This window comes from Trichinella spiralis, assembly GCF_000181795.1.
Source record: "Trichinella spiralis strain ISS 195 chromosome Unknown Scfld6, whole genome shotgun sequence".
Taxonomy (NCBI): domain Eukaryota; kingdom Metazoa; phylum Nematoda; class Enoplea; order Trichinellida; family Trichinellidae; genus Trichinella; species Trichinella spiralis.
Window position 1 is genome coordinate 5,640,863 of NW_003526945.1, and position 25,583 is coordinate 5,666,445.

At 33.1% G+C, this 25,583-nt stretch overlaps 7 protein-coding genes across 7 annotated transcripts; 3 read left to right on the plus strand and 4 right to left on the minus strand.

Annotated features, from left to right (window-relative positions):
- Positions 1-325: 325 nt before the first annotated feature.
- Tsp_09674 (ubiquitin-conjugating enzyme E2 G2) lies at positions 326-2,279 on the plus strand. The gene is made up of 4 exons (XM_003374271.1): positions 326-362; positions 415-496; positions 1,788-2,047; positions 2,134-2,279. The coding sequence occupies exons 1-4, from the start codon at positions 326-328 to the stop codon at positions 2,277-2,279; spliced, it is 525 nt and encodes a 174-aa protein (XP_003374319.1).
- Positions 2,280-2,764: 485 nt separating this feature from the next.
- Positions 2,765-6,660, minus strand: Tsp_09673 (FAD-dependent oxidoreductase). The gene is made up of 11 exons (XM_003374272.1): positions 6,573-6,660; positions 6,240-6,310; positions 4,869-4,984; positions 4,664-4,810; positions 4,185-4,323; positions 3,976-4,107; positions 3,719-3,913; positions 3,454-3,615; positions 3,234-3,395; positions 3,036-3,154; positions 2,765-2,960 (listed from the first exon to the last, which is right to left on the minus strand). The coding sequence occupies exons 1-11, from the start codon at positions 6,658-6,660 to the stop codon at positions 2,765-2,767; spliced, it is 1,527 nt and encodes a 508-aa protein (XP_003374320.1).
- A 2,708-nt stretch (positions 6,661-9,368) lies between these two features.
- On the minus strand, positions 9,369-14,531 carry Tsp_09672 (zinc finger protein). Its single transcript, XM_003374273.1, has 9 exons — positions 14,212-14,531; positions 12,959-13,797; positions 12,420-12,781; positions 12,089-12,359; positions 11,295-11,412; positions 10,654-10,750; positions 10,167-10,382; positions 9,974-10,101; positions 9,369-9,690 (listed from the first exon to the last, which is right to left on the minus strand). Exons 1-9 carry the CDS (start codon positions 14,529-14,531, stop codon positions 9,369-9,371), a joined length of 2,673 nt encoding a protein of 890 aa, XP_003374321.1.
- A 1,422-nt stretch (positions 14,532-15,953) lies between these two features.
- Tsp_09671 (female germline-specific tumor suppressor gld-1) lies at positions 15,954-16,472 on the minus strand. The gene has a single exon (XM_003374274.1). It carries the CDS (start codon positions 16,470-16,472, stop codon positions 15,954-15,956), a length of 519 nt encoding a protein of 172 aa, XP_003374322.1.
- An 857-nt stretch (positions 16,473-17,329) lies between these two features.
- Positions 17,330-17,848, minus strand: Tsp_09670 (putative KH domain protein). Its single transcript, XM_003374275.1, has one exon. The coding sequence runs from the start codon at positions 17,846-17,848 to the stop codon at positions 17,330-17,332; it is 519 nt and encodes a 172-aa protein (XP_003374323.1).
- Positions 17,849-20,818: 2,970 nt separating this feature from the next.
- Tsp_09669 (conserved hypothetical protein) lies at positions 20,819-22,287 on the plus strand. The gene is made up of 4 exons (XM_003374276.1): positions 20,819-20,849; positions 20,983-21,017; positions 21,891-22,061; positions 22,165-22,287. The coding sequence occupies exons 1-4, from the start codon at positions 20,819-20,821 to the stop codon at positions 22,285-22,287; spliced, it is 360 nt and encodes a 119-aa protein (XP_003374324.1).
- A 67-nt stretch (positions 22,288-22,354) lies between these two features.
- Positions 22,355-23,204, plus strand: Tsp_09668 (hypothetical protein). Its single transcript, XM_003374277.1, has 3 exons — positions 22,355-22,660; positions 22,705-22,870; positions 22,957-23,204. The coding sequence occupies exons 1-3, from the start codon at positions 22,355-22,357 to the stop codon at positions 23,202-23,204; spliced, it is 720 nt and encodes a 239-aa protein (XP_003374325.1).
- The last annotated feature ends 2,379 nt before the right edge of the window (positions 23,205-25,583 follow it).

The window sequence follows — 25,583 nt, forward strand, 5'->3', positions numbered from 1 at the left end:
TTTATATGAAAAAATTGCTTTTATTAAGATATAGTTCAAATTTCAAGAGTTTTTACTTTGTGAAGAAAAACTATTTTGCAATGAATTTATTTCCTACTGTAAAAGCTTAAACTAGATCAAATAGTTTCAAGCAATCATTATATTTGTTATTTAAAACTTTAAATTGTATTTCAATGTTTTCTAACTTTTTCATTTTAATGCTATAAGTGCCTGAACAGTTTATCAAATTTGGGATCCTGCTTATATTTTAGTGGTCTACATTTTTACTGTAATAACTTACTATTTGTGGCGTTTGTTTGCGCAGTGCGGAGCATTGCTGTTTGTGATGTCGGCTTTAAAACGTTTGATGAATGAATATAAACGTAAAATTGTAGTCTGTTCATTTACAACTACTTACTGCTTGCTTTATTTAAGAGTTGTCGCAAAATGCACCTGAAGGCATAATCGCTGGACCCTCAGATAATGACAACTTTTTCGAATGGGATTGTATTATTATGTATGTAATGTGTTTATTATATTATATCCCCAAAAATTTAGTTATTAAAATGCAAACACAAGCAGATAAAGTATTTAAAAAGGTATTGATAAAATGAAATCTTGCTTCTATGACTTTCATTTTTTGCGTTATTTTTTGTAATGCCAGCTGTAGTTTTAATTTATTTGTGGTAAAGTATTTTTCCTGCTTCTATTTTACTGATTAGTTCCCATATATAATCATTTCGATTTCTTTACTTTTCAGTGAAGTATAATTTTGCTTTCTATCGCTGTTATAAGCTCTTGCAGTGTAGAAAAATGAGCATTAAAGAAATTCTGTGAACGACTGATTTAAGTTTTTTGTGAAGGTTGTTTTCTTTATTGGTGAATAATGGGTAAATAAGTTCTTTATTTAAATGTAGTGTAGCTCTATGTGTTAGTATTGGAAAGTTGAGTCATACAGTTTTGATTTTTTTAGTTTCACTACCTATTGGTGTTATCAATATTTCTTTTCATCGATTTGTTTTCTTTAATGTATCAAGAATGTATAATCAACTTTGAACACTGCTATGTTGAATTTGATTTCATAGAAACGATGAATCATTTCAGTACACTACAATTTGTTGCATTTTGCTTGCGTTGACTTTTCAATGATTTTTTCAGTTTGCTGAGAAACGCTTAGATGCATTGATATGATTGACTTGTTTGAGCGTTTGAGTGAATCAAGTGCAGCTTGTTATTGGTAGAATTATTTTTATTAAATGCAAATCACATTCAGGCAAATGCAAGTAGATAATTATTTTCTAGATGGCGGGTAATGTTTTAAAATAGTTGTGAAATAAAAAGTAATAGATACTTTACATTTTAAATGATGAGAATGAATTTGCTTTAGGCGATCAATGTCACTGACACGTTAACTAGACTGTTAAGCAGATTTGTCTTGTTTTCGTTGAACTTTTTTAGAAAACCCTTGATTATAATTTTTCATATTTCAAATTTTCATGCTACTTTTTGTCTTGTTGACTTTTAGGTGACGATAAATACAGTTGATAATCAGTAATAAAAGATGCTATTTATTGCAATAACAATGGCATGTTTGTATTGTTATGTTGCTGATGTAATTTATAATAACAATATAATATGTCTAATTTGTCAGCAACATAAAGTTTATATTTATTCATGTTGAAAATACATTGCATTCTATTTACAGCATATAGCGATAATTTGTTTCATTGCTTGTAAGTTTTTACGGCTTAATTGTGTACCTTTTGAGAACAGTTTACACTGATTTATTGTATTTTCATGTTTTGTAGCGGCCCTCCGGATACTTATTATGAAAATGGAGTATTTCAAGCAAAGCTCCGGTTTCCCAGTGACTACCCACTTAGTCCTCCGAAGATGACATTTACTTGTGAAATGTTCCATCCGAATATTTACCCGGACGGACGTGTGTGCATCAGTATACTGCATGCACCAGGAGACGATCCGACTGGTTATGAATGCGCTGCGGAACGTTGGTCACCAGTTCAAAGTGTAGAAAAGATACTACTATCTGTGCTGAGCATGTTAGCTGGTAAAGCTAAGTTTTTCATCTAACCTGTATATATATTATATATATACCGGCGAGGATGTTTTGTAAAAAAAATTTTTTAATTTCAGAGCCAAATGTAGAAAGTGCCGCAAACATTGCTGCAGCAAAAATGTATCGTGACGACAGGCAACAATTTGAGAAATACGTCAAACGTACAGTACAGGACAGCTTAGGTTTGGTCGAGAAAACTTCCCAAGAGCAGACTAAAAAGTGATTGTGAATATATTCTCTTTTCCTTTATAAATGTAAAAGTTCGATAAAAGTAGTAAAATTTGGTGAAAGGGATTTGCTTTTCATTTTTGAACTCCGCTGCTGCAAATGCATACTTTTTTATCTCGCAGAAATGCAAATCAACACTGTTCGTGCAATTAGAAAACGGCAGAAAATAAAACTTCAGTAAAAATCTATGCTGATGTTAACAAGAGAATCTTAATCCTGAAATAATTCCAGGAACTGAAATTTTTGAACACTACTTTTTTGCAAATTATTGTAAATGGACGACTGTTGCAAATTTTTATCAAATTTTGAATTCACAAATAAAAATTATACTTACTTTTTCATTAATCAAATAATATAAAGGGGGGGGAGAGGGTCTTCTGTAAGCATATTTCAATTCTAACCTGAATCTGAGAAATAACCGATATTTGAATAGAATATGCTGCTACTACTACACATACGCACAGCAGAATGTGAAAGAAATTAAAATTTGAATTTTTCCATCGCTTTATCTGCAATAAATTCTGCAATTGCTAAACTGGACGTTGCAGCCGGTGAAGGAGCATTGCGAGTGTGGAGTATTCGTTGCCCGAGAGTTCCAGTGCCGGAATCGAAAACAAAATCGTCAACCAAATTTCCTTTCACATCCAACGCTTGGGCCCTCACACCAGTCATTCCACTTGAAAATTTATTAAAAAAATATCATATTAATAAAGTGAAATAACAAAAATTGATATTGGAAAAAATAAATTACCGTTCCACATCTGCCAACTTGATTTCTGGTATGTAGCGCTGCAGTTGTTTCACTTGAGAACCAATAAAGATGCCACGGTAATATTCGGTGAAACCAAATTTGAAATTTTTCATCGCCAACTGGAGAAAACCCCTTTAAAGAAAATATTTATCCCACACCAGACGATGGGGGAAAAGTTTGAAAAAAAAGCAAACAAACGAACTTGTACAACACGGAATCCAATAGTTCACCGACATTCATTTGGAAGTAGCCATATCCTTCACGTTTGAATGCAAGAACGGCATTCGGACCCAAAATTATATCTCCGTTCATTTTTGGAGTGAAGTGAACTCCCAAAAATGGCAGACCTGGATGCGGTACCTAATTTTCATAAAATAAAAAGCAATATTTATGGTGAAATGGAAAAATAATTGCTTACCGGATAAATATTTCCACGAACCAAGTTACGTTTCTCTGGTTTAAGAACTAAATATTCCCCTCTTATGGGCACGATTTTCGGCAACGGTGAGCATCCAGACATGACAGCAACACGATCCGAATACAAACCGGCGCATGTTATTGCATATTTGCATTGAATTAACTGAACAGGTATATATTTGGAAAATTATTAACGTCAAGATGGGGCAAAAAATTCTCTTACAAAACAAAATGACATATACAAAAGAGATAAACAAACGAATTACTTTATCCTTTGAAGTTATTGTGAGAGGAAATTTGTCTTTGCCTGAGACATTCGCATCTTCATTCAATTTGAAGCTGTCCACTTCGAAATTTGTAATCACTCGACCACCTCGCGATACAACATCTTCAGCATAATAATTGGTCACAAGGCCCCAATCAACGATCCCAGTATGAGGAGACCATATAGCTTTCAAACCCTGTAAATGGAATTTAAAAATTTCACACTCACACTTGCCAGAAGGAAATTAAACAAGTTCACCTTGCAATGTGGTTCGTAATTTTTAATTTCAGAACCTTCGATTATTTTCAAATCCTTCACTGAATTCTGCTGCGCACGTTCGTACAGCTCTTTCAAACCAGCAAGTTCACTTTGCTCCACCGCGACGATCAGCTAAAAACATACAATTAATTGACTATTATTATCATTATTATTATTATATGAAACTTATTCATCTTTTCCACAATTACTTTTCCACATTTTTTATACGGGATATTTTTCTTGTTCAAAAATTCATAAGAAAGATCCAAACCACGAACACACAATTTTGCCTTCAATGAACCTGGTGCATAATAAATGCCCGCATGAATAACTCCACTATTTCGGGAACTTTGATGAAAAGCTGAAATGTTCATTCAATTTATAATAGCTGCGCAATTCAAACTTACCGCTTGATAAAATAAAAACTTACCAAATGATTTTAAACACATGCAAAATTTTCTAATCAGAACAAATAATGCACAATTCTTTATGAATTGAATTTTGAAATTTTACACAAACAATTTTGAATCTTAGAATTCTAGCCTGCTTCACAAATTGGGTAAATTAAAAAATGCATATTCACGCATTTGCCCATATGGAAAAATTGAAAAATGTCAACTAAAAGCTGACTAATTTTACTTTTAAAATCTCAAATCAAATAGCAAAAAAAATTAAATTCTTGCCTAACTTGGATTCTTTTTCTACAATGGCAATTTTTAATTCAGGCATTCGATTGCTGATTTCCCTCGCCGTAGCGCAGCCCACAATACCACCGCCCACAACCACCAGATCAAATTTATTTTCCATTGGACCTTTTTGCTGAACAAAATGTTTCCTACATTGTCAAAGCTATAATTGCAAAATCGTGGGAATGTGAAAAAGCTGAAACTTACCGTGGAATTACAACGGACGAACAACTTTTCAGAAACGTGCATTTATTCACCAATGTCAAACTTTTTTGAAGAATCATTTCGTTTATGCAAAAGAAAAAAATCACCGCTGCAATAAACTGAAACAGTTTTTTTATTCAAATTTCTGTTTAGAAATCAGCATAAACTTGTCAGATAATCTATAAGAATAAATGTTTTAAGTCAAAATTTAATTCTCTGTAGCTCAATCAATTATACAAAAATGTGAATTTCACTTTTTACAAAAGTTGCTTTATCAAATGATGAAATAAAACTGTACGTTTTTGTTCAACGTATGGTGAAAAAATTCACTTGAAGATGCGCCTGGATTAACAGAAAAAAAGCATTTCACACTAAATTAAAGCTTCAGTGCTAAACGCAAAAACCACCAACGTTGACGCAGTGAAATGTTAACATATACGAGCAACTGTTGCTCGCTAAGTGCAAATGACAGGCCATTTTGCATACTACTTTCTCGCAGCGCAAAAAAGCAATTATGAAATGTAATTTCTTCCATAATATTAAACAGCAAATTTATTGGAATGTATAATATAACCATAGTGACAATGCGTTCAACAATTTATTAGACGTTTTTCAAAATTACTGCTGATTTAAACATCTTACAGATATCAAATTAAAATAAACTAATTGACAGCGCAATCATAAAAGATTCCTTTACAAAAACACCGCTAAATCATAAAAATGTTCTCACCAGTTCGCTGCTTACCGGTGATCTTTATTAAAGTTAAACAAAAATTTGCACACCAAAGATTCCAATTTCAATTTAGATCTTACCTATCTTACAACAGATTCCAATAAACGTTGAAAGGTGCTGAATTGTAAACAATTCAGTTCCTGAGAATTTTGAAAAATGAAAACCTTCTTAGTGTTTCACAAAAAGTTCAGCAATCTTAATTCAAAAATCAAACGTAATATAAATAAATAAAAAATAATGCAACATTCATAAACAAAATTTATTTACTTTGAAACATAAACGTATCTCAATTTTTAACTACCGTAAGAATTAAAAATAATAAAGTTTAAAGTAGAAATCACTTCTTGTCCTTGTTTTCGCATTTCCATATAAATAAAAGTTGTTACCGCTGATACAGAACATCATATGCAGAACAAAAAGTCGCCTATATGAATAAAACGTCAGTGCATCTGATTAAATTTATGCTTCAGATAGCAGCATATAGATCACACTTTTAAAAACATTTCCCATAATTAATCATTGCTAACTGAATGGCATACAAGTGAACCTACAGATGAAAAATTGTGGAGATGACTACTTCGACTGATAAAAAAGACGCGGATGAAAACAGTACAACTGATGAAACTGAAAAATCAACTTACCAGAATCTTACGGATCAGATCTGTCTTAGATTCACAAATGATTATTTGTGGATCATGATTGACCCTCAGTACTTTTTAATAAAGGTTAAAAAATAGATCCGCATTTCTTTGCATGTGGAGAAACCATTGACTGCCGTCACTTTAGCTGAGACAAGACAAGATTTACGTCAAAATAAACGTAAATCACCATATTTCTGTAACCAGTTTTTCTGAATATTTTGCCGCGTAATTTCGTAAAAATTATTTTTATTAAAAACCTTTCAAAACAGAAATATAGAGCAAAGACAGAGCTATCCTTTAAACAAATTTAATTTGATTTCAGATTATTTTTACGTATTTCACTTTTTCTGGCTTCGGCACAATTTGACCACACGATTCTAAAAACGTACATTTCCACTTTGAGATGCTTCAGAAGGCCCATAAAAACTCATAGAACTGCCAAATCTTTTTAAACGCATAAAATTGTTTCAAAAGAGATGCCACAAAACCTTATATTAAAGCAATGAGAAATGACGGATAATATGCATTCAAAGCACGATCAGGTCAGATTGACCAGAACAATTCAACAGAAGGTTAATCTAATATGTTTCGCCCGTTCAAACTGGTTAGCTGATAACGACTGCCTTATTGTTAAATGCCGTTCAAATGAACGTATCACTTGATTTTTGCTGAATACATAACATTTGTTTATATAGCAGATATAGAAATTCAGCCCGCACTTAAGGACATGCAGAAATTCAGACAAAATGCATAAATACTGTTCTAACGAGAAACACCAAATCAGCAGAATTATAAAGGCTGCCATTAATAAGGAATGTTCCACTTTCCTTTATCATTTAAATCATAGAAAATTTTGCATCACTCTTACCCGAGACCTTCAATTTGATTCGAGTTGATAAGAGTTGGCACGATGCCAACAAAGTTGTTCTCGTAAACCAAGTGGCAGTATAAATCATGCAAGCAACAACTTAAGTGAACAAGTTGTAAAACAAAAATCATTTGGAATGGCGACATGGTAAAAACTCAAATACAAAATCAAAATTGATATCAACTGAAAATTTGATTCTTCAGCTTTGGATAATATTTTTTTATTTAGCTATTCAGTGCGCTATATTAAGATTTTATTTTTATGTAATTTATTTAAAACATAGCTAATTTGAAATTTGTAATTTTTTCAATTTATTTATTCAACGATGTTCACTGTTCATGAAATTAAACCTTGAAGATTTTTAAAATATACTGTACATAGTGTTTTGTTGTTGGTTGTACTGATGCATTTTCAGTCATGATTAGTTGACAGCCCAGCGATAAACTGTAGGCTGCAATTTTATGAGACAAAGCTGGCTATGAAAACTAGATATCCCTGCGTTTCATATGGTCCATTATATATCAAATTATGATATGGCTATGTATCGAATGGGGATAATTTATCTTAAAGAATTCATCACTTCGCCAGTTTGAAACCGCTTGTAAATTGGGCCTGAAAGATGAGGCGGAAAAGATTATTATAGTCAACAGCGCCATTAACTAAGCCGAAAGAATTCCAGAAAATCATACTGAAGTCCACTTTTCATCAAAATATGGTTCGTGCGCATCGCATGAAAGAAGAATTAAGAAGCAGCGTCAATAGCACAATTCAAAACGGACAAATGTACTATCGATTGAACGTTTAGACGAATTTCAAAATGATGGATAAAATGTAATGATGAGAAAAATGGAATCTACGTGCAAACTGAACAACACCATGCGACTGCATTTGACGTGTCTACTTTAACCAGCAAGCGCAAATAATACATATTCAGTTGCGCAGCTGCATGAAGAAAGCAGCAGGCAGAGAAACAATATTACGTTGACAGGAACACAAGAAGAAGAAGAAGAATAAAGCAAACTTTGTGCCCACTTAACATATGGTAGCCGAAGTATCATGAGGTAGCTGATTCAGTTTTACTTACTTGAAGTTTCACAGTAACCATTTTTCCCTACCATTGCTGCATAATTAAATTTGATAAAACGCTGTTTATTAGTTTATAATAATATGAGAGAAGGGTTTAATATTATATGATGGATTTATTACAGTCTGTTTATTTCATTTTTTGTATTTTCCAGCACTGGAGTAGAAATACAAGGTACGGCAGTGGCCTTGTCATCACCTGATAAAAGTCCTCTGTACATAGTCTTACAATGCTTGAAAAACAAGTGCTTTGTGATAAAGTGGAATCTTCGAAAAGCAACTGCTTTGAAAGAAAGTCGATGGCTTTCAGTACAAAAATTACGTCGCTTTATCTACTCTGAAATGATTGAAGATGAATTAATGTTCCAAGTACTGGTATTTATGCAAGTAAAAGTTCTGTGACGAAGCCGTGATTTATCTCACGCACCAAATATCCCAATGGGAAATGAAGCTGCAGTTGGACGAGTTTAAGCATTTTTCAATGGGTCAATTATAAACAGCTCTATTTTTGTAATAATTACGGTATTTTGTTTTTAGCTTGTTGCAGATGACTTAGAGCCGCAGTTATAGCCTAACCCTTAACTTTTGATTGCCGTACGGCTGATTACGTGGTCTGGCAACAACTTTATTCAAATTAGCATTTATTCCATGTTTATTGTTTCTGTTTTGATGTTATATTATTCTTCTGCAACATTTGAATGTAGAACTAACTATGAAAAATAAATAACATATATATATATGCTAGTTTTTTTTGTGAATCTGTAAGAAGATGTAAAGATAAACAGGATCGATGGAAGCGCATGTTCTAACAATAGCATGAATACAAAATGTTTTCCAACATTAATTTTTAACAACTTTTGCAGGCAAAATATTTTTCAACTCACGATCGCTCTCTCGTTGTTTTATCATTGCTACTTTCCCACGGACGCTTCTTACATTCCGTCTAATTAATCGATATTCATTTAGTAGTTATACCAAGAACGAGATAATCATACCAAGACAGCTTTTTGTTGAAGAAACAACACCCGGGGAAAACCATTTGTCTTTTATTCCACAATGAATTACAACTGATATTTCATTCATGAATAATTATTTCCATAAAAAGGCATGCCCAGAATAAACAGTTCTGCATACTTAGCATCCTGTTGGGGCGTGCACAAGAAATAAGTATTCAACCGTCAGTGAACTTTCTTCATTTTTTGAAACCGTTCATTCATTGACATTTGAGCCCTTTTAAACTTGTCTTTTAAATGCGCAGATTCATAAGCTTGTTGGCCTTTCAATTCACCTTGATTGTATGCTCCATTTTTTAATGCAGTTGGTTTTCCAAGACGTACTTTGATTATCTTTGGAACTGGATTATTTTTTCTGATATTATCATTAACGATGGTCAATCTGGCATTTCCCAAGTCGATAGTAGTGGTTGTTTCTTCATCTTTATCTTTTCTTTCATTTGCGCTAAACGTATATAAAGCAAAATGAGAATTGAATACAAATAGTCTTCAAAATATCATTTGAAAATGCCAAAATATAAAATTTTGAAATATTGAAATTTTCTGGAACTATTTTCTGGATAAAATAAAGACTATACCGTGAAGTGACTGCTTTGACAATTCTTTTATCTGAAATTGACGTTACTTCGTTATCTTGCTTGATATTATGGCTACTGTTTGTTAGCAAAATCACTAATGGATTTATCATTTGCTTTTCAAATATGCAATTTAAATTAACAGATAACTCCATGAATGTGACTTTACAGTAAAATTGGAAATGTGTTACTTACTGTTTAATGTTTTCTGATTTAGTCAGAGAAAATTTTTTCGAATAAATTGTATAACGACCGACCAAATTCGGTGGTTTCTTTCTTTTCCATTGGTGACGGTTTTTTTCTTTTTCACAAATTGCATTAACCTCAATGAAAAAATGCATTTATCAAGGTAGAAGTAAATATTGCTTCAGATATTCTGCCCAATTACCATGCTTGGTGTAATGATCAACCGCCTTGCGTGCGCATTCAAATGTCCTCTAAATGATATTTCCCACAAAAATGCTCTTTTACAAATCGGACAGACGAATGGTCTTTGTCTTCTGTGCATTCGCATGTGATTGTATTTTGCGACATGATCACGGAACGTTTTCTGGCATATTTTACACAAAAGTGCTTGATCCCTGCGTTGAATATTCACATGCGTCTAGAATAATTTCTCGTCACAGGATCAATTTATATTGAAATATGCAATATTTTTCTTATTTTATATTTATAATTCATGCAGTAAAAATTATTTTAATTCTACTAGTTGATAAAATAGAATTACACAAATTATTTACAACAGAAAATGTGGATACAGTAGAAATGAATAAATATTTACAGCGACATTTTTCATAAAACAAAATAAGAATTACAACTTCAAAATGTAAAAAATTATTAAATTTCATTCTGTATTATTTACAAACGTAATTTACTGGATTCATTGTGAAGAATGTTCGACGTCCAAAACAATTTTCGATGATGAAAAGAATTCGATACGAACGGAATGACGGACCGTTAAGCGCAACTCCGCTGCAATGGAAATACAATGAATGTTGTAGTAAATTATATAATTTTGATGTAACGTAAAAATTATCAGAAGCGCATTTTGAAAGTTACAGTATATCAAATTCATTTTTGTACTTTCCCGCTAGTATTGTAAATTTTGATCATGTTGCTAAAAATGTATTCAATGTAATTAAGTATATTTGTTATTAAATTGTTGCAAAAAATTTAATTATTTGCTATTTCTATTTTTTAAGCTTTCATTTATTTGTTAATAATGGCTCTACAAAGAACTAATGAATTTGTACATGAAATTCAGGTTCAATTTTCCTTATGTATATAGTAAATTTTGAAATATGCGTAAATTGTATTGTATTTTGTAATATTTATCCTGTTTTAGTTCAGTCAGAAAGTCTGGAATCTTAAATATTCATGTTTTACGCACTGTCACATTTATTATTATTATTTGTCGTTTTCACAAGTCAACTACAATTTCATGATTCAATTCGTCAAACTGTGCTGGCAAAAGCGTCGTCTTTTGAATATTTTTTTCTGGATTATACGCCATTACATGCTTGAAACAAACAACACAATTCGAATACAATCTGCTCGAGTTGGCGGTACTCTGCATGTTTCGGGTGCGGTGTAAAGGTTGTCTTTTGTAATTGGGATTTGATGATACTGTGGTACTACAGATTTTATTAAAGGGTAATTATTCTAACTGCATATTCAATTCTGGCTAAAGAGTAGGTGTCCAAAAGAAAGTCGAAATGATTATTACTCACGTCAAAGTACCATTGTAGAGTAAATCGAAAAAAAGAAAGATCAATACATTTTTTATATTTTCATTCACTGACAAAACAAGCTAGCAAAAAAGCATCGGTATACTGACGGCATGTGGATGAGTAATATTTTTTTGAATATTTCTGCAAATACAGCATCGTTTGTTTCTTTGATAATTCCTTTTCACATTTCATATGACAAAATTACAAATTTCAAACCCACTACCAATGATCAACAGTGCTGGACTGGTTCAGTAAAATTTCGCTGATAAATAAACAAAATTCTTAAAACAAATTTTCACTTTCACATGCAACTCTATCTGCTCTGCTCTGCTGTTCTTCTCACAAATAATAATAATAATAATGATAATATTGCAATTTGAAATATACAAATACATTTTACAAGCAAGCATTAAAATGAATACATTCAGATTTGACAATTAACACTACGGTTAATTCGCCCTTGACATGTTTTAAGTAATAGAATATTTAAGTAGCGTTCAGTTTTCTTCACTCTCAGTGGTTCCAATATTGGAAATGGTGTCCTGCTTTTGTTGCATGAATTTCAAAATTTCCTCCTCACCCCAAGCTGTATTCAACATTTCTTTCAGCTTATTGTGCTGTTCAGCTAGCTTGCACAAATGATCCATTCCAGTGTTCAAAAGTTGGTTCAGATTTTCCATTGAATGGCAATCTAATTTCAACGGATTGTCGCCAGTGATGTACTCTTTGACCGCCACGAATATATCAACCAGAGATTGAGCCTGAGTTTCGGTCAATTTCACGCGAAAACCTTCCACCAAATGAATATAACCGTTCGCCACCAGTGCCAGTACATCAATATCTTCTTGTCTCTTTTATTCAAAATAAAGCATATTAATAAAACAACACAGTGAACGTCGAAAACAACCTACCAGAATTTGTTCGCATTTCAACAACTCATCCACACGTTGAATAGAAATTGGCAATTCATGAACATCCGCATCCATCTCCACTTTGGTCATGTCGACGTCCAAAAAGCTGGAAAACACAGTCGCCATCCATGAATGCACCAAGTCAACAGTATCTTGGTCGGTTTTCGATTTCACCACAAGAAATATCCATTCCAACGTCATGTTGAATGTCCGCATCAACAATGCAGCACTGATACCGTATTCACCGTCTGACAAGTGGGCCACCGCCATGAAAACACAAAGAATTGCCTCGGCAAATTCATCTCGCTTTTCTGCCTTTTCCAAGTATTTCACCATAAGTGACAAAATTTCCACTGGTAAACCTGAATAAAAATTTTTTTTAATCGGCAGTAATTTTATTAAGAGCTTTTCAGAAAAGAAAAAATACAAATAATGACTGCAATATTCTTCCTACACGATTAATTAATTCATTCGTTCATTGAATCGACGCTAATTTTGAAAAATCAATATGCAATTCATATTTTTTTGTAATTTCATACCTTTTTCAACAAGTTCTGGTGCAAATCTCAAAAAATTGCTCACAATAACAATCAACTTTGCCGGTACTTTCACTCGGTCATTTCCCTTCACTTCCGTGAGACAATGCAAAGTGAACAAGACCAAATCTCGAATATAATCTGTAATACGAATAAAACTGTCCGCATTTTCCAAAGACCACTGCTCGTGCAGAGGAAGCCACATCATCACTTCGAACACAAACTGGCAACAAGCTTGCATGCAGCATTGGAAATTTTCCGGAATGTTCACCAACGCAACTTCATACAAATACTGTATTTCGATGGTACACATAGCCAGAACAGCTTCGAACAATTTTACATTGCTGACAATCCATTGAATTCCAATCACATTAGTCAAACAACCAGCGGCTGTCACCGCTTCCAGACGTATACTTTCAGGTAAATTATTGCATAGCATCTTTCTAATCATCACCTTCACATCACTGATCCACGTAGCAGAAGTGCTATGACCGCTGTGGTTGCTACGATCAAAGTTCCCGTATTGCAGAAAGAAGCTGTTGAAACGAGACAAATTCTCAATCATGATTTTCGGATCGGCTTTCATTTTGCCCACGATTAACTTCATAATCTTATTTGCCTTTGCACTGGACCAGTAACTTCCATCAAGCACTTTTTTCTCACATATATTCAAAGCGCAATTTATAATGTTATTTGGCATTTTGTCGTAGACATTTTCAAATAAACAATACATTCGATCGAGCGAGCTGTTCGGAGCAGAGTTACTTTCGTACAACACTGCTAAGCAGAACAAACCATCCGACAAAACTTCGGCGTTTTCCGGCTTATAGTCGCCAGCAATTCTAAAAATAAATCATAAATACCATGCTCGACTAAAATATTCTTATATCTCCAATGTATAAAAAATTAGTCAGCGCTTAATTCAAACTGTAAAAAAAAACTGCTAACATTGCAACAACTTGAATAAATTGCTTTGTGATGATTCACGCAACAGGGCAATACGATGATTCATTTTCTGTTCACTGCATTTATTTATTATTCATCAACCATAAACAAACTTTGCAATTAAAATAAATAAATTAACGTGATAAATGAATGCCAATTTATTACTTTTCGTTATTACTCTAAAAATTCTATTATTCTTCTAAATTCAAAGCTGCATTTCAAATTCAAAATAGCTGCAAAAATTGAAAAACGAAAATGACATTTTCACTTGTACCAAACGAAAGAAAAAAAAGAAACCAAAATATCCTTACTTTTCTACGCATTTTATCAAGTCTTTAAAACAACTGACAAATTTCTTTGAATTTGGCAGATTTTCTATAGATAGAAGTCGAGACAATATTGTCAATGCAGCAACGATGCCTTCTTCGGTATCTTCTCGTAAAAATCGTTGCATAAATTCAACAGAAATCTTGTCGTAAATTTCACAAATAAAATCATCTGCGTTATCATCCGACATGAGCAACGGAATAGCGTTCAATGCTGCTACAAGAGAAGTGTCATCATTGGCGACAGATAGCATTCGGCGACATTCTTCTACTTTCTCGCGCAGTGGAATATTTTTCTTGCTCATAATTGAAATCCTAAGATGAAGTTAAAATATCAAAAATTTAACATGCACATTATCAAATTTCTTTTCCACTTTCACGACTGCACAAATAAACTTATTTTACACATATCTACAAACCATACACACTTAAACGTATATTAATTAACGCAAAAAAATCAATTAAATATAATTTATAACTTTTGTTTGTGCTTAAAATGACAGTAAAACCAACGACTGTCAGCATATATTAACTCACAAAAAGAGAAAAGCAACAAAACCTACAGACAGCAAAGTGATTATCAAGTAAAATAGAAATGTACTAACAAATTTTGTTTTGCAGAAAACTTAGTCGTATTAAGATATTTCTAAAACTAAATGTTATGTTAAATTAAAAAAATACAATTATAATGCGAAAATCATGTGATATAATAATACTTGTTACAGTATGAAAATGGCAAACAGTACGAGAGTCTGGAAAAAAATATTGAAAATATTATATGTAAAAAATTATATTTATTATAAAATGAGTAAAAATTGTATATTTCAAATATTGTAGCTTATCAAACAGCTTTAATGGGATACCATAACTTTACATGAAATTTTCGAGACGGAAACTTTGACCGATTTTGCGCTACTTTTTCCAAATGTGCTATACTATAAATTAATGGCATAATTAAAATATATTTAAAAAATTTAATTCCAGCTTAAAAGTTAAAAAATGCTTTGCAGAAATAATGTTTCTATGCATACATTGTAACCGATTTTGCAAAATGATTGCATCATCATTGTTTATCACTTGCATCAGCAGCTTCCGCCTTTTATATTTTATTCCAGTGTTGCTCCTGTATTACAATTATGAAATTATTTTTTAGACATAAAATGCAATAGAAAATTAGACTATTGTATAGTTTGTTATTTGAGTTTTTTGCCTTGAACAGCCCTGATGAATTGTCTAGAAAGTTCATAGCAAAAAACAGTATTGTGATATTTGATGCTAAAGCCTTCGTGAATATAAGAATTTCTTGGTCACATCGTCGATTGAAGTGCATTAAATGTACGCAGATTGTGATTTCATTACATTTTTAAAAATGTCATTGCTGATAAAATTAAGATTTGTCAACTTCTGATTTGATTGATGCGTAACCAACTGATGATTATTTGGTTATTATTTTGTAATATATCCATAATATGTTTTTTAATGATAAAGTAGTTTTTGATATGTAAATTTCAAACAATTTAATTGTACAAATTTAACTGTAATACAATATCAACAAGTATGTAAAAATTTCGATCGACGTATTCTGTAATAAGAACCAGTGTTTTGAAGAATATAATTTATTAAATGATAGCCATCACCATGATCATGATCATAATCAATTATTGGAATGGTTCATTACCAAGAAAAATTAAAAATTACTTAATATTATATAAAATGAGTTTAAAAAATCAATGAAAATGCATTATGCGATTTTCATAAGTTCCATTTCGAACTGCCAATTCTGCCATTTGCATTTGATAGACTATATCACGACCGTTAGCAGGAATACGAAGGACATCGTTTATGCATTTTTCTGCCAGATCAACCTTCCATCTTGCGACGCTTATATAATCCTCACTTGCGATGTAAACAATCACGTGATCGTAGTTAACGGGATGCACATTAATGGAGCATTGGCAAAAGTGTTCCATTCTTTTGATCGTACTGCCCCGAGGACCAATTAATCTCATTTTCACGTTGTACGGATAGCCTGGTTCAGAGATGTACAGTTCTCTGATGTAGTATACAAATATCCCAAAAGCTGGTGGTTGCACGACAGTAGTTCTAAAACATGGAAAAGTAAACAGCTCGTCGATGTAGTATTGCAAAAGCTTCTGATTCCGGTCTTCCGGCTTCTGATATTTAAGCATCGCCTCCATCTTCTTCTGGATGTCCAAAAGGTAACGCGAGTCGTTTACGGAGCTCATGGCGCACGATGACACAACTACCAGCTTAATCGTACGGATTATGGTAGACTGACGCGTCAATCTTACCTGACAGTATTTAAAACCTGAGGTTATTTAATTTAAAGTTTATTTAATAATATTTTAAAGAATATTTATTTTAAGTATTTAAAGATTCCACTTTAAAACGCTTTATAAAATATCATTAAAAACTGTAATTAATATTGTATTTATTATTATTATTTATTAGAACCTGATAATTTTTAATTATATTATGCAACATCAGGAGTAATATGGTATGTAAATGTTCTGTCAACAATAGCTATATTCACTATTTTTTAAAATATTGGTATTTGAATTTGGCATGAACTGCCTTTATGAATTGTCTTGACAGTTCATAGCAAAAAACAGTATTGTGATATTTGATGCTAAAGCTATCGTGAATATAAGAATTTCTTAATCACATCGTCGATTCAAGTGCATTAAATGTACACAGATTGTGATTTCATTACATTTTAAAAAATGTCATTGCTGATAAAATTAAGATTTGTCAACTTCTGATTTGATTGATGCGTAACCAACTGATGATTATTTGGTTATTATTTTGTAATATATCCATAATATGTTTTTTAATGATAAAGTAGTCTTTCATATGTAAATTTCAAACAATTTAATTGTACAAATTTAACTGTAATACAATATCAACAAGTTATGTAAAAATTTCAATCGACGTATTCTGTAATAAGAACCAGTGTTTTGAAGAATATAATTTATTAAATGATAGCCATCACCATGATCATGATCATAATCAATTATTGGAATTGTTCATTACCAAGAAAAATTAAAAATTACTTAATATTATATAAAATGAGTTTAAAAAATCAATGAAAATGCATTATGCGATTTTCATAAGTTCCATTTCGAACTGCCAATTCTGCCATTTGCATTTGATAGACTATATCACGACCGTTAGCAGGAATACGAAGGACATCGTTTATGCATTTTTCTGCCAGATCAACCTTCCATCTTGCGACGCTTATATAATCCTCACTTGCGATGTAAACAATCACGTGATCGTAGTTAACGGGATGCACATTAATGGAGCATTGGCAAAAGTGTTCCATTCTTTTGATCGTACTGCCCCGAGGACCAATTAATCTCATTTTCACGTTGTACGGATAGCCTGGTTCAGAGATGTACAGTTCTCTGATGTAGTATACAAATATCCCAAAAGCTGGTGGTGGCACGACAGTAGTTCTAAAACATGGAAAGGTAAAAAGCTCGTCGATGTAGTATTGCAAAAGCTTCTGATTCCGGTCTTCCGGCTTCTGATATTTAAGCATCGCCTCCATCTTCTTCTGGATGTCCAAAAGGTAACGCGAGTCGTTTACGGAGCTCATGGCGCACGATGACACAACTACCAGCTTAATCGTACGGATTATGGTAGACTGACGCGTCAATCTTAACTGACAGTATTTGAAACCTGAGGTTATTTAATTTAAAGTTTATTTAATAATATTTTAAAGAATATTTATTTTAAGTATTTAAAGATTCCACTTTAAAACGCTTTATAAAATATCATTAAAAACTGTAATTAATATTGTATTTATTATTATTATTTATTAGAACCTGATAATTTTTAATTATATTATGCAACATCAGGAGTAATATGGTATGTAGATGTTTTGTGAATAATAGATATACTGATTATTTTCTAAAATAAAAATTGTAATTATTGGACTCGTTTAAAATTGTCAAAAACCGTAATAGTTTACTAATACTGAAATATTTTATTGTACTCGTCTATTATATGATTGTTTATGTATTTTTGATTGTAATAAGCTCCGTTTTATTTTATGACAGGTAATATAACTAATGAGGGGGTTTCAAAATTACACAAAAATGTTCAATTTTATTGTTGTGCATTTTATTCGGTGAAAACAAAGAAAGAAAATTCCGCAGAAAAAAAAAATAATTAGCCACAGTTCAATAATGAGTTTGATATCCACATTATTAAAAATTATAATTTTTTAGAACAAATAATTAGATTCATTTAATAATATTAATTTAAATTTTCAAAATAAAATTTGAATTACTGTAGCATTAAGTGAAGACAGAAAATATTGTAAGAAAATGAAAAAAACGTAGACAAAGTGCATCTGCGCAGGCAGAATATCAACGAAGAACGTTTTGAGTGGAAAAAAGATTCGTAAATTCAAAACCGGTTTGCCATATTTTGTCGCCCGTAAATAACTACTGCGTAGTATCGTTCTTTTCGATAGTATGTTAATTTTTATTAATCGCATTTCTATCGTGGGCAAAAATATTTTATTAAAATTGAAATTACAAAGCCGACAAATAGATGGACGTTAAAAATCGCCCATCATTGTATCCAGCATTGTGTTTACACTCGGTAGTAATGCGTAGTTTAGTGGGAAGCATTTTTGAAAACTTCCGCGTAACAACCAAGTTACAAACGGTTTATGATAATTTTTGGTTTTTCGACACTTCTTTATACTGGTATATTGGCGCATTTGTACGGGGTTGTTTTAAATTAAATTTATTTCATCAATGCAAATTTCCAGTTGTTTAAACTAATCACTTCTACCGAACAGATCGGCTCGTTCACTTTTTATTATTAAAATTGTTGCATTGCATTGTTTGCTTTATCAATTCACAGTTCGCTATGGAATTTCCAAATTTGTCTAGTCGTTGAACAGTTAAATTTAAGATTATTTAATTCACTTTGAACGATTGATTATGAATAATAAAATATGCATTAAAAATATTTATTTCCATTTCTATCAGTTTGTCTTCAATGTCCATTGTCGATTGAATTCTTCAATTACTCATGGCATTAGACTTGATTTTGTCGCAATAGATCAACTCACCGCTTGATCCGTCCGGTTTTACAGTGAATTTTTCAAAGTTTCAACTCAACAAATTTTCAACAAACAAAACTCGCAATAAGATTTATTTAATTGCTATTTGATTTATCCACTAACATTTTAAAATTATCAATTTGCAACTTTTTGATATCACGAGATTCCAGTTTTGTTTAAATGATAAAACATCATGCATAATAATAGATGCACATGATAGATAAATCTTCTGGATACTATATCCATCCGCCCCCGCCTCCCTATTAATTAGACGTATCAACGCCCTTGAATGCAGATACTGATAAAATAATGCAACAGAAAGATGTTCAGCTAAGTGAATCTGCAATGCAAAGCTATGCCACAGATGCAGCGTGGTGAACCGGATCTGATTCTTTGGGTAGCTGGAAAATTTCTTATCAAATCAGTCGATTATACAAATTGTTGTCGTTAGTCGAAATGAACAAAACGAAAATTTGCATACAAGGCGAATTTCAATTTTTTTTCATGTTTACAGTGATGGAAAAAATCCATACAGAAAGCCGGAAGAGCCTGAAGAAAATTGATTTACTTTTATTAATTGAATGCGATTCATCGTTTATTGGACAAGTGAAATGAAAGCGATGGTTCTCAACAGGGAGAAGTGAATTTAGCAAGTAGCATTTTTTAAAATTTATTAGTACAGTGAAATGTTTAATAATTGGTTAAGTAAATTTGAGATTACTGCATTTTCATTAAAAGAAAAAAAATTCAACGTTCAGTTTTTGTGCAGTCGAGAGTCGAAGAGAGGTCAGCGCACATTATGCAAATTAATTTTGTCTGGAAATTGTTTCACCAATAGTAATGTTTTCTCGACTGACGTCTGGTGGTGGAATTTTATATATTTTCTACGTATTAATAAATGAAAAGTAAATTATCATTTATTTTTCAAAAATTCAAAAAATGGAATGAAAAATAATTGCTGTGAATGAATATTGTGCATGGCGTTGTGCGCAGTCAGCGTGACAAGTGCGCTGTTTGCTTCTTATGCAAATCAACATTGCCATGAAATAAACATGTCCATACTTGGCGTGCCTGTCTGTTTGAGAGAATTAACTCTTTTTAATTCAACATCCCACTTTTTATTATGGTGTTAGATAACAATATTAATTTGTGTTGAAAAATATTCCATAATTCAACATGAAAACTGTTGAATTGCGATATTTTTTTTCATTCGATCACGTTTAATTTTTATTATTTTTCAATTGCCACAAAGTCGAGTTTTCTTCTCATGCACATCGAACATCAGATTGAACAACGCTTGCAGATTAGCGTCTGTTTGTTATGCAAATTAGCAGTCTGTTGAAAATTATTTTTCCACTCAATTGACTTAATTGCAACAATTGCGAAATATTTGAATAATTTAATTTTGTACATTTTTAAAATTGATATTCGCATTTGAAAATTTCAAATCGACTTTATTTTCCGACTGGTTCACTTTTTGTTTTTCGAATGTCCGTATTTTGGCGCGCATTTTATCTAGGTCATTTTTGAATTTTGAATGAAATCATTCGACACTAGTTCCACTTGTCAGTCAGCCTGAATTTCCAATTGTTTTTTAGAATATGAAAGACATACTGTAGATGAGTTTTGTTGTTTTTTTTGATTTTTTGAAGTTAATTATGGTGTGTCATTTTCTGATATGTACGTGGTTATTTTCAATCACCAATTGTGTAAGAATGCTAAATTGCTAAATTGTGCTGTTCAAATTGATTTTTGTTTTTTTTGTGAGTTTCATTTGAAATCAGTTTAGGCTGATTAGAGTGCGATTGCAGCAGAAATGCATTTCCATTTTAAAAAAAAGCCAAATGAGCCTGAAGAGACAATTTATTTATTTATTTATTGAAAATAATTCAATCAGTAGAACGCAAAAAAAGACTCAACTACCAATAAAGGCGCTTAGTTCGGTAAGATGCATGTTTTTTTGAGTTTGATTGTAATTTTTTTAAAATACAGCCGACAATAGATATTAAGTGTACAATCGAGTAGTAGAATTGGATAATATGAAAGTGAAAACTAATACAGCATCTTGTAATTTCTGGTCCATTGTATGATATTCAGTTCAGTGGAATTGAATCTACATCCGGAATTGTTTCTGGCCGATAGAGTAGAAATGGTGCAAAAAAGTACATTGGTTGCTTGAGAGAGAGAGACTTCAACTGCCTGCTACTGGATCATAGCAACAGTGAAGAGGACAAATATAATAATTGTCAAGTTATGGATGAATTAGTTAAGTTGAGGTCGAAAGGGGACTGTTGAAATTGCAAAGTCGAACTCTGTGTGTAGATTGTTAGGATTAAACAGACCATATCAGTGGATTGAAGATAGACTGAGGAGAAAAATAAATAATTGAAATTATCAGAAAAGATTTGGACGACAATTTGTTTACTTGATTGTACATTTTTTTGTTTGAATTTTTGGAAGATTTGAAATTGAAAAAAAAAACAAAGAAAAAAGCAAATGATAAATCAAATTATATAGATTTTTAATGGGGATAAAGTGTTTTGAAATTTTCAAATTAAAGGTAAAAGATTCATTCGAACGGTGGGATAATGATTCATTCATTGGGCAAGATTGGAATAAGAAGAAGACGAAGAAGAAGAAGAAGAAGATTGGAATTGTTTCTGGATCAATGTTCGCTTCAATGTGGTGGCGATTTGTTCGGCATTCTGAGCCAAATTGGTCATCCGGAGCAGTTTGATTTCCAACGTGGCAAGTCTGGTCAGTAGATCCGCTTCGGGTGGAATTTTTCCAACGGCCATTTCGAAACGGCTCAACAATTTGTTCATCTCCTGCAGTTGTATGGCTTCACTTTCGGTCAATTGTTGCGACACGTCGGACAAGTCGCAGTATTGGCGGGTTTTTTTGAATTTTCGCTTGGCCGCGTAGAAACGCCAAAGCCAAATTGCGCTCAGCGTTAGCCTGTAGTGAGTTGGTATTGGTGAAATAGTGGATGTCGTTTCGGTTCGAAAAGTCGCGTCGAATGAAATGTCGCCGTTCGAATTCGTATTGGTCGATTCGAGACTGGTTTCTATTGGTCGGAAACGTTTCGGTCGACGTTTCGCCCAGACCGTTGTGTTCAACGAGGCGATCGTTGTCATTTTGGCTCGTACCGAGTCGACCAAACTCGATCGTCTGCGGCCACTGGTGGCGGTTCGTCGACTGGCCAGTTGGTGGGCAATCAACTTTTCCAACATGGCCCAGTGGAAATTCGGTCCGGACGAACGACCGAAACGAACCGCCTGCGATCTCCACCAACACTGGATCACCGTAGCGGCCAAGGGGCGTTGTTTGGTTTGGAACTTTTTCAGCTCGTCATCTTGGACCATGCAGGCTAGACCGACGCCCAACACCGACGCGGGAATCGACGTCAACGCGACCAGAACGAAACAAGCCAACGCGGTGGTCAATTTCGCCCACCAACTGTTGACGGCAATGTCGCCGTAGCCGACCGTGGAAAAAGTGACCACACCCCAGTAGAGCGCCTGACCGAAACTGGAAAAGGTTCGATTGTCGAATGGAATTGAATCGTTTTCGGAATTGTACACGACCGCGGCGACGAACAGCACGCCCAAAATGATCAAATAGAGACTGGCGACCAGTTCGACCCTGTGCAAAGCGAACACGCGCCGTATCAGACGCCACGATACCGCCTGGCGGTCGACGTGAAATATGCGCAAAATTTGCAAGAAACGCAAATCGTCCGCCGACCAAACCTCGTCCAAAAAATTGCCCAAGGCGAGCAGCAGCGAAGCGCCCAAAATTGCCACGTCGAGCCAAAAGCGCCAATCGCGCATGTAGACCAGTCGACCGTTGGGACCACGGTAGTAGGGATTGACATCCAAAGACCAGATTCGCAACAACAATTCGACCAGCAGAATTGACGTCAGGCCGACGTCGCAGACCAGCAGTAGATTTTTCTTGGGCAAATCGGTCTGGTCGACGTGGAACAAATTGCTGAGAAGAAAGTTGAACAAAACGAAAACGAACACGGCCAACTGGTACGTGGCATGTCGTCCGTTGGTTGGTTTTTCCAAATAGCGATATATGAGACATTTTTGCCCTTGTTGTAAAAGCATCGTTCGTGGTTGTCGTGTCGTTATTACGGTGACGACGACGATCGAATGTCTCTGTTGTGGATCATGTCCGAATGGGATGCAAATTTTTTTCTATATCTTTGTCAATGTCAGGTCAAATTTGCTTGCACAGGGCAAGCTTTTGTGGACTGAACAAACAGACTTGCTCGGACGTGGCCGAACAGTGAAACCGAAACTGCCCCCATCCCCCTCTCTCCCTTCCCCCACTGGAGACACGAAGACGAATTGCGTCACGACCGAGCGAGCCGACCGACGAAAAAAAAATAAAACTTTCTTCTCGTTTCCGTTGACAAAAAAAAAAATAAAAAACATTTCGTCGGTTGGCGTGGGCGTTGACATTTGACAAAAAAAATAATAATAAAACTTTTCCAACAACGAAAAAGAATGTTTTTTTTATTTTTTATATTCCTGTTCTTTTTCTTCCATAATTTATTTACATTCAGTGTGATATTTCTTGTTGTTGTAAATTTGCATAATAAAAACGAAAAAAAATCGATAATCCCGATGACAAACAAACATGTACACCAATCGGCGGTATTATTTGACACGTTCGGTTCGATTTGGCTGTGTGACGACGTTTTTCGCTCGTGTTTATCGACGGCGCAGATTTTTCAAATCGACTTTCCAATTGGAATCGGTACTGTTGACTTTATGCAAATTTTCGAAACAGTAGAAAATGGAAATTTTTATCAAATTGAATTCAAAAACAAAAAAAGAAGCTGAAAATTTTGATGATGTTTGTTTAAAAAAATTTTTTTTCCGTCAAAGGGGAAAAATAAATTAGCATTGTCAGTGTGGAGATAAGATTAAATGGCAGAACGTAAATGACAAGGCAAATTTTGATACGTTTGTACAAGATGTTGCAAGAGTTAAGGAAATGAAATGATGTGTTCAATCAGTCGGAAGTTTCGAAGATATTCTCATGAATAACCTTGAGAAAAGAGAATTTCGAAAAGTGCCGATCGACAAATCGAATTCAACTTTTCACACTTTCCGTTGCTTCGGGCTTTCCAGCGTTCGGCTACTGTCAACGACGTGGAAATAATGTCGCTTTATTTATATCAATCAAAAAAATTTTTTTAATAAACCATTCGCAACAGATTTATATAAATTTATATTCACTTGAAATTGAAAAATCATAAATTGTAAGACGTACAGTGGAAAATTTATATTTGGCAACATGTACAAAAGTTCAACTTTGAAAAGTAAGATTCACTTCATAAATACAGTATTGGAAAATGTTCAACTGAACGTTCGCTACAGTGTGCAGGTAAAAAAGTACAAATGAATGTTTTGAATTGAAAAAATGAAATTATTTTTAAAATATTATAATTTCAATAAATAATAATAATAAATTGTTGATAAAAATTGAAAAAATTCTACGACAGTGATAAATTTGAAGAAGTGATGTGAAATTGTGGAAAAATTGACACGGTTTGTTTCGATTTTGTTCGTCTGTCGACAAATGATATAGTAGAGTAAAGAAAAGGTGAAGTTGAAATGGAATTGATTTTGTACAATTTGTTCAACGTGTACTTATTGTACGGTTGAAATTGAATTCAATTACAACTATATCAATATCTGTATCTATCTGTGTATAGTTGTAGATATAATGAATCATCAATTTAAATAATGTATATATATGTATCAAATGATCTGTCATTGATCACGTGACATTGTTTGACATAAACTTATCTACAGTAGATAGTTTAGGTAGTTGGTTCGGTTCAGTTTAGTTTAATTGACGAGTGAGAGAAAGGAGTTTTACAATTTGCGCATAATTTTCAATAATTTAATCTTTAGAGGAAAAAGAGAGAAGTGTTGTGCGATGTGGCAAGAAAAGTGACATTTCCATCGGGTAGTATCATTTTCAGTTCAGTTTAAAGGGTAAGAAAGGAATTTGACATTTTCTACACGAGAAAATCACTCAGACGGGGATGATTGTTGTTTGTTTGTTGTTTGTATTACTGTAGAAAATTTTTTTTTTAAAGTATTTGTTATTGTTGCTTTATATTGTTACTTTGTGTGTGTGTGATGATGAAAATCGAAAAGAAATGAAACATTCAATAGATGGTGATCAATTTTTACAACGCGAACGTTTTTGATCGATCAGCGTTTTG